Below are 15,899 nucleotides of genomic sequence, written 5' to 3' on the forward strand. Positions count from 1 at the left end.
AATCCACCGCACCCGGCCTAATTTGTTTTTTTTTTTTTTCAAAGAAAACCCCGCATATACACACATGCAAAAATAAGATACTAGAAAATAAAATGTAAAACCAAAATTTAATATTGTCTTTTTGGACACGGGATTGTGGGTGACTTTAAAATCCGGTTATTTCTACTCTTCCTATAATGATACATATTATGTGTAATCATATATATAATACATAAATGTAATACGTTATATATAACATATAAATAATATATATAATTTGTTGGTGGGAGGAACAAGGGAAAGCAGGTTTACGAAATCCGAAAAGCCGAATGCCCCAGTGGGGAAAAAACCCTCGATTTTGGTAATTCCCTGGTTAAAATCGAGGAACACCCTGGACTTCGAAGGCACCACCCGGGTCCCAGGCTGCACCATTCCTCTAATCCCCCAGTTGCAGCAACATCTGGGAAGTCCCGAGAATGGGGATCGATGCCTGTTTTTCCAAAAGATAATAAGCGTCAACAACAAAAAAATAAACAAAAAGTCCAACTTCGCCCCAAAGCAACATCTGGCTGGCCTGCGAGATGCCCACTCTGGAGGCGAGTCCGCAGCTTAGGACTCAAGCCCGGGGTCGGAAGCTACTGCCGAGATCCGAAACGCAGCGCTCGCAGCTGCAGTGACGCGACCTGCCCATAAGTCCCCGTGCTCACAGCATCCCGGCAACCTACAAGCTAGTGCTTCCGGGTCACGCCGGCCCAGGAAGGCGCACGCGCGAAGCACGGCACGCTTCACTCCGCGCTCTTAGGCTGCGTGTGAGGCCTGCGAGTGCTCGGGAGCTGCCGCGGTCACAAGAGAAAGCCTAGCTGTCAATGACAGCCCCAGAGCGCCTGGGAGCCTTGCGATACCCGAGTGTCTGTAGGCAGCCAGGAGACACTTCCAAGCTGATCTGGAATCTTCCCTCGCCCAGCTCTGTCCCTCGCAGGGATGGCAAAGGACTTTACGACCTACATTCCTTCTCCGATCTGATGACTTCAGATTGGCAGATTGTGTTTAAGTGGTGCCCCTTTGCTGAATTTTTATGGACTTAGTTTTCTCAAGTAGTTCTAATAATCGCTGGGGGGGTGGGGCGGGAACGTAATTTCTGCGTCTGCCCTTAAATACCTTTAAACCTTGGCTGCATTGCCGCTTTTATGGAATTTCACCCATAGTCTGTTATTTTTTAGTTTCCCTGATACGCATCTTTCTTAATAATAACAATAATAATAATAATAAAATAAGTAGCACTTTGGGAGGCCAAGGCGGGCGGATTACCTGAGGTCGGGAGTTCAAGACCAGCCTGGCTAACATGATGAAACCTAAGTCTCTACTAAAAATACAAAAAATTAGCCGGGTGCAGTGGCGCGCGCCTGCAATCCCAGCTAAGGAGGCTAAGGAGGCAATCCCAGCTAAGGAGGCTGAGGAAGAATTGCTTGAATCTGGGAGGAAGAGGTTGTGGTGAGCCGAGATCACGCCACCGCACTCGCACTCCAGCCTGGGCTACAGAGCGACACTTCGTCTTAGAACAAAAAAAAAAAAAAAAAAAAAAAAAAAAGGCATGTGGCCAATATTCCCCGCCTATATTTGTTTTCTTTAGAAAATGTAACTTTTAAACATAATTTGACTTGAAACTGTTTCTTTTCAGGATTTATCATTTTTTATAGGTGATTCCAGTTCAAACTATTTATTACATTAATATGTTGACAAATTGTCGTTGCTGAACAAATTTTTTATGTGCAATCATACGGAACATTTTATATTTAAGGATGTTTATATATCAAGTATATAATCATTGGTAGAAACTGGGCAGGGCACGGTGGCTCACGCCTGTAATTCCAGCACTTTGAGGCTGAGGCAGGTGGATCATCTAAGGTTCAAGACCAGCCTGGACAACATAGTGAATCCCCGTCTCTACTAAAAATACAAAAAATAGCGAGCGTGGTAGCACACACCTATAATCTCAGCTACTCGGGAGAATGAGGTGGAAGAATTGCTTGAACCCCTGGTGGTGGAGGTTGCAGTAAGCCAAGATTGCACCACTGCCCTCCAGCCTGCGTGACAGATCCAGATTCTGTCTCCAGAAAAAAAAAAAAAGGGAAAGAAACCTAAGAAAGCTATGTTGTTTATACTCTAACATTTCTAACATTTAACTACATTTATCCATTCTCAAAGGAAGTTGGTCATCACAAGATTGGAAAGTCTGTACTTCCCTGGCTTAGTATGACTTAATCATAAACGTCTAAATGTGACAGATGTCCCAGGAAAGAAAACTTATAAAACTGCTCTGTTGCATTCTATGTGTTTATGTGACATTTGAAATCTGCATATTATACATAGCAATCTGGTTTTTAATATAATGTACAGAGACTGAAAAAGTTTTAGCAGTTTAGCTGCCACTTTAGCTGCTTAAAGTAATATATGCATCATCTGCCCCCTTTGGTGGTAGGGATGTCAGATTCCATTCTCTGTAGGATATTTCATACAAATCTGTTAGTCGCTGGAGGAATCAGAAACTAGACACACAACTGGTCCATCTGGCTGTCTGGTGGCAGCAGAGGAACTGGGATTTCCAGGGCAACTGACAGGGTGATAGGACAGGGCAGCAGGGAGGAAATCCGGGGAGGTACATAACATTTAGCTCCAATACAAGCACCGTGCTTTAAATACCATTCTGATTCTCATTTATGTTTAACCACCTTTATATTTAAGATCTATCCACATTGCCTTCTTCCATTTTATTCCTTCAGATTTCTACATTGTATTACATAATATATGCTATCTTTTACTTACTGATTCATTTTGTGATGAGCATAGTTTGCCTACAACTTTTTACTAACTTAATGCATTGTCTCTCACCCCAATCCCATTCCTCAACCAAGTCTGACTGGTCAAGAAATATCCAACACCTGGTATCAACCTGCATGCTAGCAAATTAGTAAATAATAAATGCTTTTGGAACTGATTTATGGAGGTCGTCAAAAACTGGGTGGTGTGTTTATTTAATGCTAGGTCAATTTGGCAAAAATAAATGTACAGAAAGCCATTTCCAGAACAAAAAATGTCAGAATACAATTTGCCAAACAAATTTTCTAAATTACCAATTTGATGAATTGTTGAGGCTTGTTAAAAAAGTTTAAGCCCTACTCATGCCTCAGCCTTGTCTGAGGCAAGCCCAGGAGCAGGGGCAGAGCGTGAGTATACAAAAAGAGATGAACTGCAAACTCCACTTCAGAAAAACTTCACCTATTTGTGTATCAAAAGGCTGGGGTAAATGCAAAACTAAAGCTCTGAAAAACTCTGACAAACTAGCTTTCAACTGCTAGTAAAAAGCCTAGAAATTGGCCAGGCGCGGTGGCTCATGCCTGTAATCCCAGCACATTGGGAAGCCGAGGTGGGAGGATCACCTGAGGTCAGGAGTTCGAGACCAGCCTGGCCAACATGGTGAAACCCTGTCTCTAATAAAAACACAAAAATTAGCCAGGCATGGTGGTGGGCACCTCTAATCTCAGCTACTTGGGAGGCTGAGGCAGGAGAATCGCTTGAACTTGTGAGGTGGAGGTTGCAGTGAGCGGAGATTGCACCATTGCACTCTAGCCTGGGCGACAGGGCAAGACTCCGTCTGTTTAAAAAAAAAAAAAAAAAGCCTAGAAATTAAACAAAACTGGTTTTATTTCATAAGACGTTTAGAGATAGGCAACGGCTGGTGTTGGGTCAGCAGCTCAACAATATGGCAACTGGCATCTTCGTGGTTCTCTTGGCCCTTCCTTCTGTCATCGTTCAAATAACTCCTCCAGCTCCAGTCATCACTTAGGTGTTTATGGCAGTAAGAGGAGGAGGAGGTGGCCTAGCTTCATATGTATCTTTAATCAGGAAGTAAAAGTTTTCCCAGAATTCCCAAGGCCAAAGCTGTGTCCTGAGGCCACTGAGAGTTGTTAGTTGCAACAGAGGCTGAAAGGGGAGCAATTAGCTTTTCTGGGTTCTTTAGTGAAGGCAGGTAAGGGAGAAGGGGGTTGGGAATGGCTGGCAAATTGGAGCACCAACATTACCTTTGTGGATAATTTCTTTTTCAAAATGGGCAGCCAATATGTGAAGAAATATCTAACAACAATTTTAAGGTTGTAATTTGAAACTCAGTTCTGCTTTCAATCATGACATTTTTAACAGATGCCTTTCAGCTATACTATTTTTTCTTGTCCCCCACTCCCCAACATTCCAGAATGGAACTAAAATAAAATTACTTAATCTTTCAAGAAAAAGTGGGAAAAAAAATCAAAAGGCCAACAGTGGCAAGATACTTTCAACTACTCTTGCTGTCATTGTCCTTCTACACCAAAGAACATCTGGAAAACATCCCCACATCCTTTGGTATTTAAGAACTGATAGAGCTGACCAAAGTCCATGTGGTTTCCCCTGGCTCCATTAACAATGAACACTTTTTCTTCAAAAATGGAAAATTTCCTTTGTCTTTCCATTTCATCATTTGTACCATCAAAAGGAATGTCTTCTTGATGGCGAATTAAAATTCTCTTCCAGTTTAATTTTCTGAGTCTGAAAAGAAATTTCCAAAGTAAACATTTTCAAAATGTATATTCTAGAGCATTTAAAACAGAAGTTATAAAACAGATTTATCAATGCCTTTTCCTAGAAGTAGTCTACTTTTTAAAATGTTTATAACTTTTACTTATTGATTTAGTAGAGGCAGGTCTTGCTATGTTGCTCATGCTGGTTTCAAACTCCTGGCTGCAAGTGATACTCCGGCCTCAGCCTCCCAAAGTGCTGGGATTACAGGTGTGAGTCATCACACCCTGTCCAAGAAGTCTACTTTTATCTCACAGGGATTTATTTTAATCAAATATGATTCTGGTCATAATCCCATCCCTGAACTCATCTGTTGCCCTTACTACCGCCTTGTATCAGTAGTTTAGAAATGTAGGAATTACTGAATCCCAAACTACTATGGACCTTCTCAGAAATTCATTTAGTATATCAGTAGAGAAATGAGAAGACTAGTGGCAATTCTAATGCTTCTAGAAAGCTCCTTACTTCACAGGGTATACAGTTTGCAGCATCACTAAAATGAGGGAAGGACCAGATCCATGGAAGTGGATGGGGTCAGAGTGTCTTGGGCAGGAGCTCAATTCATTCAGTGTATATTTACAGAATGTCTCCTACATGCACTTGTCAGGTGAGGGGGAAAATGCTGATTACATGTGATTTCTGCCATATCCATCAACTTGAGATTGAATCCCCATAAAGACACAACCCCTGGGACATACTTATCTCCACATCTCTAATAGTCATGTGTTGCTTAACAACGGGGATACATTCTGAAAAATGTATCTTTAGGCTATTTTGTTGTTGTACCACCACGATAGAGTGCACTTACACAAACCTAGATGGTACTTTTTTTGCATTTATATTTTTTCATATAGAAAACCAAATGTCCCAGCACCATTACTGAATATCACTCTGATATTCAGTAGTGGGAAGATCAAGTGCCATATATCAGGTTTCTATATGTGCTCCATTATAATCTTATGGCACCACTGTTTTATGTGTGGTCCACTGTTGACCAAAACGTCACTAGGCAGCACATGACTATATCTTGTTTAGTATTAACATTATTGACATGACGTCACATACATATGTAAAAGCAAACCTTGACCAGAATTCTTCACAGGCACTTTGTGGGCCTTCCACACAAACAACACCAGGTTTTCCAGGCATGCTAAACCCAGACAGGGAAAGCTCCTTTGCCCACTCTAGAATATTCTTTCTTTTGCATTTGTTATAGATATGATGGCTGTAGATCCAGAGTCTTGTGAAGATGAGGTCAACTGACTGGACTGTGTTTCCTGTAGTGGGTGAAGATGAAGTATCTCTGCTGACATAGCCAGAGGCGTGTTCTCTAACCCACTCTGTGGCATTCAGTATACAAACATCTCCATGACAATGTTTTTGCAGGAATGCAGTCAGATCTGTGTTCAGCTGAGTCTGCTGGGATCTACTCAATAATGCTGATCTAATAGAAAAGATACAAGAAAAATATTGTCTTGAAACAGAAAACAAATTCGAGAATTGCTTTTATTCTCAGATTAATTTTGACCTCTAAAGTTGGCCAGAGCTTCTGTAACGTACCTGACAGTAATTTCAGGCAGAACTGCCGGGTATTTAAAGGGAAGAATACAGGCCAGAGAAAACATCGCCTGATTAAAGAGAAGAAGAAAAAGGGCACTAACCAATGTTTTAAGTCTCAACATGTTTCAGTCCCTCTAAAAGCAAAACTGAATTACCATTTTTTCCTCAGATACATCCAGGTTCATATTGATAGTAAAGTAGACTTTTGAAGATCGCCCCTCCATTGTCTTCTTTTCAATACAATCTTTCAGTTCTGCTACAGCCAGCTGGTCATTCACTATGAGCTCATTCTCACCAGGGAACATACTGGCTAGCAGGTCTAACTCGGAAAGCTGGGCCTCCGCCTGCTCTATCTCAATCATTTTTGGACATGTGTAAGTTTCTAAGGAGGTAAAGATAAGAGAGACAATTTACATATGCAATCTTGGAAGAAATGAATACATCAACATGGGTACTTACTAAAATTGTATTTGGTTTCTTCATAAATTGTACAGTTTAATTAGTCTCTTTCCCTATTACTCTACTTTCAGATATAACATGCTAAGTCCTATGCTAAGACCAGCCTGAGCAACATACTGAGACCATCTATTAAAAAACAAATACAAAAAACTCTTAATAGTAAGTAGACACCACATTCTTCTGTGTCTAGATAGTTGAGTGGACATTTTGAGCTACCATAATGGGCAATTTCATCAAAGTAAACCAATTATGTAGTCAAAAAGCTGTATCAATAATGTAGCCAGAAGAGAGGATATGACTGGTTACACTGGAAACCTAGAATGAACAGAGTAAGTCAGAGAGTTTGGTTATGTGGATAGTCAATTTCTTCTTTTTAAATAAATATTAATCTTTATTAGTTTTTTTCTGAGACAGGGTCTAGCTCTGTCACCACAGCTGGAGTACAGTGGCATAATCCCCGCTCACTGCAACCTCAACCTCCCACGCCCAAGCAATCCCCCCACCTCAGACTTCTGAGTAGCTAGGACCACAGGTATGCACTGCCACGCCTGGCTTCATTTTTTATTTGTAGAAACAAGGTCTTGCTATGTTGTCCAGACCGGTCTCGACCTCCTGGACTCAAGCAATCTTTCCGCCTTGGCCTCCCAAAGTTAGCATTACAGGTATGAGCCACTGTGCATGGCATTTATTAGTTTTTTTTTTTTTTTTGAAACAGAGTCTTGCTCTGTCACCCAGGCTGGAGTGCAGTGGCGCGATCTCGGCTCACTGCAAGCTCCACCTCGGCGTGTTCACACCATTCTCCTGCCTCAGCCTCCCGAGTAGCTGGGACTACAGGCGCCCACCACCACGCCTGGCTAATTTTTTGTATTTTTAGTAGAGATGGGGTTTCACCGTGTTAGCCAGGATGGTCTTGATCTCCTGACCTCATGATCTGCCCGCCTCGGCCTCTCAAAGTGCTGGGATTACAGGCGTGAGCCACTGCGCCTGGCCTATTTATTAGTTTTTAAGAAGCAGAGGAACATAAAGAGAAAATAAATGTTAATTGTCCTGTAGCTTAAGTCACCCCTGTTAACATTAAAACATTTTAAGCATTATACATATATATATGTGAAAAATGCTGGTATAATGTATAAGTATGTACAATATGAGATATATACAGTATACATATTTAAAATGTATCCAAAGGGGATAATATATACTTTTTCCTCCTATTTCCTATCTCCCTCCCCACCAAATATATTTTGTAGATCTATTCACTGTCAACATATAGTGGTCTACCTCATTCTTTGTAACTGTTGGCTGTTATACTGAATCAGGTAGATATGCCATAACTTATTTAATTCTTTACCTATTGATGGACACTTGGGTTGTTTCCACATTTTTACTAATATGAACAATCCTGTAATGCAAGTTCTTTTTATATATATAGTATGGTAAACTGAATACTGTGTATTCAATAATAAACTTACAGAGGTGGATTGTTGTATCAACATGTACATTTTTAATTTTGATAGATATTGCCAAGTTGCTTTCCAGAAAGTTGCCATACAGAACAGAAGTTTACAATTGTACTCAGTCCCCTGTTTCTTTTCTTTAAAAGAAAATTCTTAATACATACTTCCTTTTGGCCTAGCACGGTGGCTCACACCTGTAATCCCAGCACTTTGGGAGGCCGAGGAGGATGGATAGCTTGAGTCCAGGAGTTCGAGATCAGCCTGGGGAACATAACGAAACCCTGTCTCTACTAAAAAATACAACAAAATTACCCGGGTGTGTTGGTGCGTGCCTGAAGTCCCAGCTACTTGAGAGGCTCAGGTGGGAGGACTGCTTGAGCCCAAGAGGTGGAGGTTGTAGTGAGCCAAGATCATGCCACTGCACTCCAGCCTGGGTGACAGAGCAAGACTCTGTCTCAAACAAATAAACAACCTAAATCATAGTTCCTTTTATCAATCTCTTCTTTTACAGGTTTCAAGTTTTATTTTTTTTGTTTGTTTTTTTGTTTTTTTGAGACGGAGTCTTGCTTTGTGCCCAGGATGGAGTGCAGTGGCGTGATCTTAGCTCACTGCAACCTCCACCTCCCGGACTCAAACAATTCTCCTGCCTCAGCCTCCCAAGTAGCTGAGATTACAGGCACCCACCACCACCCCCAGCTAATTTTTATATTTTTATTTTATTATTTGTTAATGTATTTATTTTGGGATGTAGTTATCGCTCTTGTTGCCTAGGCTGGAGTGCAGTGTCGTGATCTCGGCTCACTGCAACCTCTGCCTCCCAGGTCCAAGCAATTCTCCTGCCTCAGCCTCCCAAGGGGAGAGATTACAGGCACATGCCACCATGCCTGGCCAATTTTTTTTTGTTTTTGTATCACCTCAGGTGATCTGCTTGCCTCAGCCTCCCAAAGTGCTGGGATTACAGGCATGAGCCACTATGCCCGGCCTAAAATATCTTGATTAGAAAGGATTTCTCTACTGCAAGATTATTTTAAAATTCTTCTTTTTTTTTTACAAAAATTAGCTGGGTGAGGTGGTGGGCACCTGTAATCCCAGCTACTCGGGAGGCTGAGACAGAATCACTGGAACCTGGGAGTCAGAGGTTGCAGTGAGTTGAGATCGTGCCATTGCACTCCAGCCTGGGCAAAAAGAGTGAAACTCCATCTCAAAAAAAAAAAAAAAAAAAAAAAACAGAAAAACAATCTTCTATTTTCTATCTGGAATACATTTTCAATTTCTGCATTTAAATATTTGATCCATTTGGGATATACTTCAGTTTAAAAGGTGATGGAAGTTTCCAGCTTATTTTTGTTTCCAGTTAGCTAGCCATTTTTACCAGTATATCTTATAATACAGTTGAAATGTTTCTTTCAACATATGTTAAGCGCCTATATGTATTTGAGTCTTTTTCTGGATTCTCCATTTTGTTATATTGATCTGTCTATAACATCATGTCCTAATAATCTTTTTTTTTTTTTTTTTTTTTTTTGAGACAGAGTCTCACTCTGTCACCCAGGCTGGAGTGCAGTGGTGTGATTATAGCTCGTTGCAGCCTCGAACTCCTAGGCTCAAGCAATCCTCCTGCCTCAGCCTCCCAAGTATCTGGAACTACAGTCATGCTACCACCATATCCAGCTAACTAATACTCAACTCTTGAAATCACTATGATGGGTTAGTAAATTGCTCCTACTCTGTCTCTTCATAGCCATCACTCTTCTTTTCTAGAATTCTTTTTTGGTATTTCCTGGCTCTTCTCACATGTAAACATTAGAATAATTTTGTTAAGTTTTGAAAACAAGAAAAAACGGTAATTGCATTGAAATTAAAGATTAATACAGAAAAAGACGATATGTTTATAACGTAGAATTTTCCCTTCAGTAAAGTTGTTTTTTTTAACAGCTTTAATGAGGTATAATTTATATACCATACCATACTACTGCCAAGCAAGATCTTTAAAATGTTAGCATCCCTTAAGGTTTGGTTGAGGATGTCTTTATCTTCTCTATTGTCTCATGGTACCAAGTATTATTGAATATTAAATGTCCACAATTCTCAAATTCTTAGGATGTTCCAAATTCTCGAGCCCCATATTTGTAAATTTAACTATATCTATATATTTCTATTGGATGTTATATTAGTTCATTTTCTGTCACTATAACAGACTACCTGAGACTGGGTAGTTTACAATGAAGAGAAATTTATTTGGCTTATTGTTCTGGAAGCTAGGAAATCCAAGAGAATGGTGCCTGCATTTTGCAAGGGCATTCTTACTGAGTCATCCCATGGTGGAAGGCAGAGGGCAACAGAGAATGAGAGCAAGAGCAAGAGAGATGAAGAGGCCAAACGCATGCTTTCATCAGGAACCCACTCCCACAATAACTAACCCACTCCTGTAGTAACACCATTAATCCATTCATGAGGGCTCTGTTCTTTGGGAACTTTTTCAACCCTGCCTTCTTTCTCTTCTCCTTCTGAAACGCTGATGACAGGAATGTTACATTTTTTGTTATATCCCTGCATATCACTTAATCACCTCTGAAAGGTCCCACCTCTCAACTCTATTGCTTTGGGATAAAGCTTCTAACACATGAACTTTGGGGCACACATTAAACCACAGCAGAGAGCATCTCAGTCTTAACAGTCCTAAAATAGGTCTAAATGGCCGGGCGCAGTGGCTCACGCCTGTAATCCCAGCACTTTGGGAGGCCAAGGCGGGCAGATCATGAGGTCAGGAGATCGAGACCATCCTGGCTAACATGGTGAAACCCCATCTCTACTAAAAATACAAAAAATTAGCTGGGCGTGGTAGCAGGCGCCTGTAGTCCCAGCTACTCAGGAGGCTGAGGCAGGAGAATGGTGTGAACCCAGGAGGCGGAGCTTGCAGTGAGCTGATGAGATAGCGCCACTGCACTCCAGCCTGGGCGACAGAGCAAGACTCCTTCTAAAAAAAATAAATAAATAAAAATAAAATAAAGTAAAATAAAATAGGTCTAAATTATATTTCTTTAATAATAATTCTTTTATTATTTCTTTTCTGTTTAGAGAACCTATTTTAACCATTCTTTTAGGATAGGTCTGCCGGTGACAAATCTCCTAGATTTCCTTCATCTTAGAATGTCTTGATTTCCCCTTCATTTCTGCAGAATATTTTCACTGGATATGGTATTCTGGCTTAACAGGTATTTACTTTCAACACTTGAAAAATGCTGTACCTCTTCATCTAGCCTCTCTGGTTACTGATGAGAAATCATTCTCATTTGAATTGTTTCCCTTTATAGATAAGGTTCATTTTTGTCACTAATTTTAAGAATTTTTCATTGTCTTTGGTTTTCAGAAGTTTGATTATGATGCGTATTTTTTTTTTTTTTTTTTTTTGAGATGGGAGTCTCGCTTTGTCACCCAGGCTGGAGTGCAAAGGCGCAATCTTGGCTTATCGCAACCTCCACCTCCCAGGTTCAAGCAATTCTCCTGCCTCAGCCTCCTGAGTAGCTGGGATTACAGGCGCACGCCACTACGCCCAGCTAATTTTTGTATTTTTAGTAGAGACGGGGTTTCACCATGTTGGACAGGCTGGTCTCGAACTCCTGACCTTGTGATCCACCCGCGTTGGCCTCCCAAAGTGCTGGGATTACAGGCGTGAGCTGCCACACCTAGGCTTTTTTTTTTTTTTTTTTCTTTTTGAGATGGAGTTTTGCTCTTGTTGCCCAGGCTGGAGTGCAATGGCACAATCTTGGCTCACCACAACCTCCGCCTCCTGGGTTCAAGTGATTCTCCTGCCTCAGCCTCCCGAATAGCTGGGATTACAGGTGTTTGCCACCACGCCCAGCTAATTTTTTGTATTTTTAGTAGAGAAAGGGTTTTATCATGTTGGCCAGGCTGGTCTCAAACTCCTGACCTCAGGTGATCTACCTACCCTGGCCTTCTAAAGTGCTGGGATTAGAGGCGTGAGCCACCATGCCCGGCCCCATATGGTTTAGGTATTTATCCTAGACAAAAGCAATCCTAATTAGGCAATAGATTATATGGGCACAATTCTTATTTGTGACTTCTCAGAGTCTTAAACTGTGAATTTCCAAGAGGGGTGTTCAGTATTCTGTCTGACTCCAGAACATGTTTTTTTAGGCCAAATGACATTAGCCCTCCTCTGCACAGAACAGAGAAGGATTCCTTGCTTTGCCATGTAGTCACCTGAATTTAAGTAGTTTAAATATAAGCATTTAAAGTATCATAAAAGACGGTGGGTAGTCTTGATAATATTTATACATATATTAACATATATTTATTAATATGTCTATTCATGTTTAATTTGAAGTTTTCCTTTTCTAATAACTGTTGGAAATGCAAATATTCCTCCCTCCTTTAATCGCATTTTTTTTTTCCAGATTTTTTATTTATTTATTTTTTTGAGACGGAGTTTCGCTCTTGTTGCCCAGGCTGGAGTGAAATGGTGCGATCTTGGCTCACTGCAACCTCCACCTCCCAGGTTCAAGCGATTCTCCTGCCTCAGCCTCCCAGGTAGCTAGGATTACAGGCATGCGCCACCACACCCAGCTAATTTTTTGTATTTAGTAGAGATGGAGTTTCACCATGTTAGTTGGGCTAGTCTCAAACTCCCATCCTCAGGTGATTCACCCGCCTTGGCCTCCCAAAGTGCTGGGATTACAGGCATGAGCCACTGCGCCCGGCCTTCTTTTTTTTTTTAAACAAAATCCTCATACATACTTAAAATCCCTGGACTTATTGGAATTCCATATATGTATTTGCTAGTCTGTTTTGGAGTTGAGAAACATAAAAAACAACTCCTTGGGTGGTTATTAGAGGAAGTGGTTTACTTTGTTTTTTGTTGGAGTGGCTCTGTTACCAGCGTTTGGATTCTATTACCAGATTGCCAAGGTGCAAACTCCTGGTTCTGCCACTTACCAACTGCACGACCTTAGGCAAGTGGCTTAATTTATCTGTGCTTTAGTCTCCCCAACTCCATAACTGGGATGACAGGGTTGCTGTGATGATTAGATGAGAATTTGTGGAAAGTGCCTGGCAACAGAGTAAATTTTATATGCGTGCTTGCTACTATTATTATTAATTAAAAAAACCTTTTTTTTTTGAGACAGGGTCTAGCTCTGTCACCCAGGCCAGAGTGCAGAGTCTGCTCACTACAACCTCTGTTTTCTGGGTTTTTTAGTAGAGATGGGGTTTCACCACGTTGGCCAGGCTGGTCTCGAACTCCTGCCCTCATGATCCACCCACCCTGGGCTCCCAAAGTGTTGGGATTACAGGCATGAGCCACCGTGTCCGGCCGCTTATTACTATTATTATTATTGGTCATCATTTCAACAAATGTTTCTCAAGCACTTATGTTCAAGCATTGGCACTAAGATAACAATGAATGAAAGTAATAAAACAACTCTACTGGTGGGAGGATACCATGACATCAAAAACAAATTTATACGCCCAGCCCAGGTGCGGTGGCTCACGCCTGTAATCCCAGCACTTTGGGAGGACGAGGTGGGCGGATCACCTGAGGTCAGGAGTTTGAGACCAGCCTGGCCAACATGATGAAACCCCATCTCTATTAAAAATACAAAAATTAGCCAGGTGTGGTCGCCCACGCCTGTAGTCTCAGCTGCTAGGGAGGCTGAGGCAGGAGAATCGCTTGAACTGGGGAGGCAGAGGTTGCAGTGAGCCAAGATCATACCTCTGCACTCCAGCCAGGGCAACAGAGTGAGACTGTCTCAAAAAAAAAAACAAAAAAGAATTTTTATACCCAGTGAATAACTGCTGTGAAGAAACCTGAAGAAGAAAACAAGGATAAGGGAAACAATGAGGCAGCAGGGGGTGAGACTGCACACAGGGTTGTCAGGTAAGGCCTTTCTCCTAAGGTGACTGTACAGAAGAGACTTTAAGGAACTGAAAAAGGAGGTCATGTGGTTTTTTTTGGCCAAGCGTGTTCGAGGGAAAGCGAACAGCATGTTCAAAGGCCTTGAGGCAGGAGAGTGCTAGAGCAGCTGGCCAGAGCACAGTGAGCTGGGGACAGGGGGAATAGAAGAGTTTAGTAAGGAAATGTGGGGCAGTTTACATTGGTACTAGTAAAGCATGGCCAGAATTTTGAATTTTATCCCGACTGACATGTAAGAGCTACAACAGAGGTTTGACTTATGAAGATCCCCACACTTGCTGCTATGGAGAAAAGTGAAAGGAAAAGTGGGGTGACCAGATATAGACACTGCAATAACTAGGGAGAGAGGATGGTGGCTTTGATAGGATTATAGTGGTCAAGTTGGTGAGCTTCAGGTTCTGGATACATGCAGAGAACAGAGGCAACAGGATTTACAGATGAATTACATGAGACACGGAAGAATGACTCCAAGGCTTTAAGGTACTGAAAGTATGGATGTGCCATTTATTTAGACGTTGATGGTCATGGAGAGCTGAAGCTTGGTTTTAGACACAAGTAATGAAGTGCCTACTAAGACACTTGTTAAATAGAGGTGTCTAGCAGGCAGTTAGATATACAATTTTGAAGTCTACGAGAGACTCAGCTAGATATATAATCTTGGGAGTCAACACTTATTTGGAGCTATATATTTGTTTAAAGTCTCCCAGGGAGTGAGTAAAGTTGGGAGAGGGTCCTATTGAATTGGAGGTATCGAAGATGAAATGGAATTAGCAAAGAAGAACGGGACGGAGGGACTCTTGAACGGACAACTACGGGAGTGATGTCACAGGTCATTTATCTGCCAAATTATTTTCGCTTAAGAGATTTCAGTCCTTCCAAAAAACCCTCAAGATAATTTTATGATTCAAGATTTCAGCGAATGCTGTAAGATAATAGACTGTGGCCGGGCGCGGTGGCTCACGCCTTTAATCCCAGCACTTTGGGAGGCAGAGAAAGGGGGGCTGCTTGAGCCCAGGAGTTCAAGATCAGCCTGGGTAACATAGTGAGAGCTCGCCTTTATTATTTTTTAAAAACATAAAATATATTTAAGAGAACGCAGACTGAAACTTGAGATTTCTAAGTGGAATAATATCTTTTCCTTGCAGATTTTTTTTGAAGAACAGAGCAGGGTACCCCGCGACCTAAGCCACGACGCTCTCAGGAAGAAAGCCCAGCACGCAGCCGCCCTCGCACCGTGCTTGCCCCCGGGGCGAGGTCCCCGGCTGGACTGGGGCTGCAGATGCCGGGAAGCAACGCCGAGGACCGAGCCGACCGATGGGCGCATGCAGTGAGGGGAACCGGGGCCGCGATGCCGGGCAAGTTCCCAAAGGGTTGCACTGGGCGCTGCAGCATGGGAAACCCCCGTGGCGCTCACCACTGGCGCTAGCTGAGGCGAGACTCACCTTGAGCCGTGGCCCCCTCACTGCTGTAACCTGGGTTCCATGGCTGCATGGACAGCTCAATTTTCATCGGAAGGGAGCCTCAAAATTCTAGCATACTGCGACCCAAAACTTACAAACCGCCTCAGCTGGCGACCTACCGGAAAAAAAAAAAAAAAAAAGGCATGCGGCGCATGCGCGCCCAAGGCCGCGGGCCGGAAGCTGGAGCTCGCCTGTCGGGAGCCGCGTCCGCCGGTGTTGGTGTCTGCACTTGGAACGACGTAGGGAATGCGTTGTCCCTGCTAGGTACTTTTCAGTCGCAGTTTTCTTCTTCTTTCTTTCTTTTTTTTTTTTTTTTTGAGACGGAGTCTCGCTCTGTCCCTCAAGCTGGAGTGCAGTGGCGCTATCTCGGCTCACCGCAGCCTCCGCCTCCTGGGTTCAAACGATTCTCCTGCCTCAGCCTCCCGAGTAGCTGGGATTACAGGC

The 15,899-nt window shown here is 42.3% G+C and overlaps 1 protein-coding gene across 1 annotated transcript; it reads right to left on the bottom strand.

Annotated features, from left to right (window-relative positions):
- Window positions 1-1,646: 1,646 nt before the first annotated feature.
- RWDD2B (RWD domain containing 2B) lies at window positions 1,647-15,623 on the bottom strand. Its single transcript, XM_054468958.2, has 5 exons — window positions 15,438-15,623; window positions 6,306-6,532; window positions 6,151-6,218; window positions 5,672-6,034; window positions 1,647-4,560 (listed from the first exon to the last, which is right to left on the bottom strand). The coding sequence occupies exons 1-5, from the start codon at window positions 15,502-15,504 to the stop codon at window positions 4,326-4,328; spliced, it is 960 nt and encodes a 319-aa protein (XP_054324933.2). The 5' UTR covers window positions 15,505-15,623; the 3' UTR covers window positions 1,647-4,325.
- Between the last annotated feature and the right edge of the window lie 276 nt (window positions 15,624-15,899).

This window comes from Pongo pygmaeus, chromosome 22 (genome assembly GCF_028885625.2).
Source record: "Pongo pygmaeus isolate AG05252 chromosome 22, NHGRI_mPonPyg2-v2.0_pri, whole genome shotgun sequence".
Taxonomy (NCBI): Eukaryota; Metazoa; Chordata; class Mammalia; order Primates; family Hominidae; genus Pongo; species Pongo pygmaeus.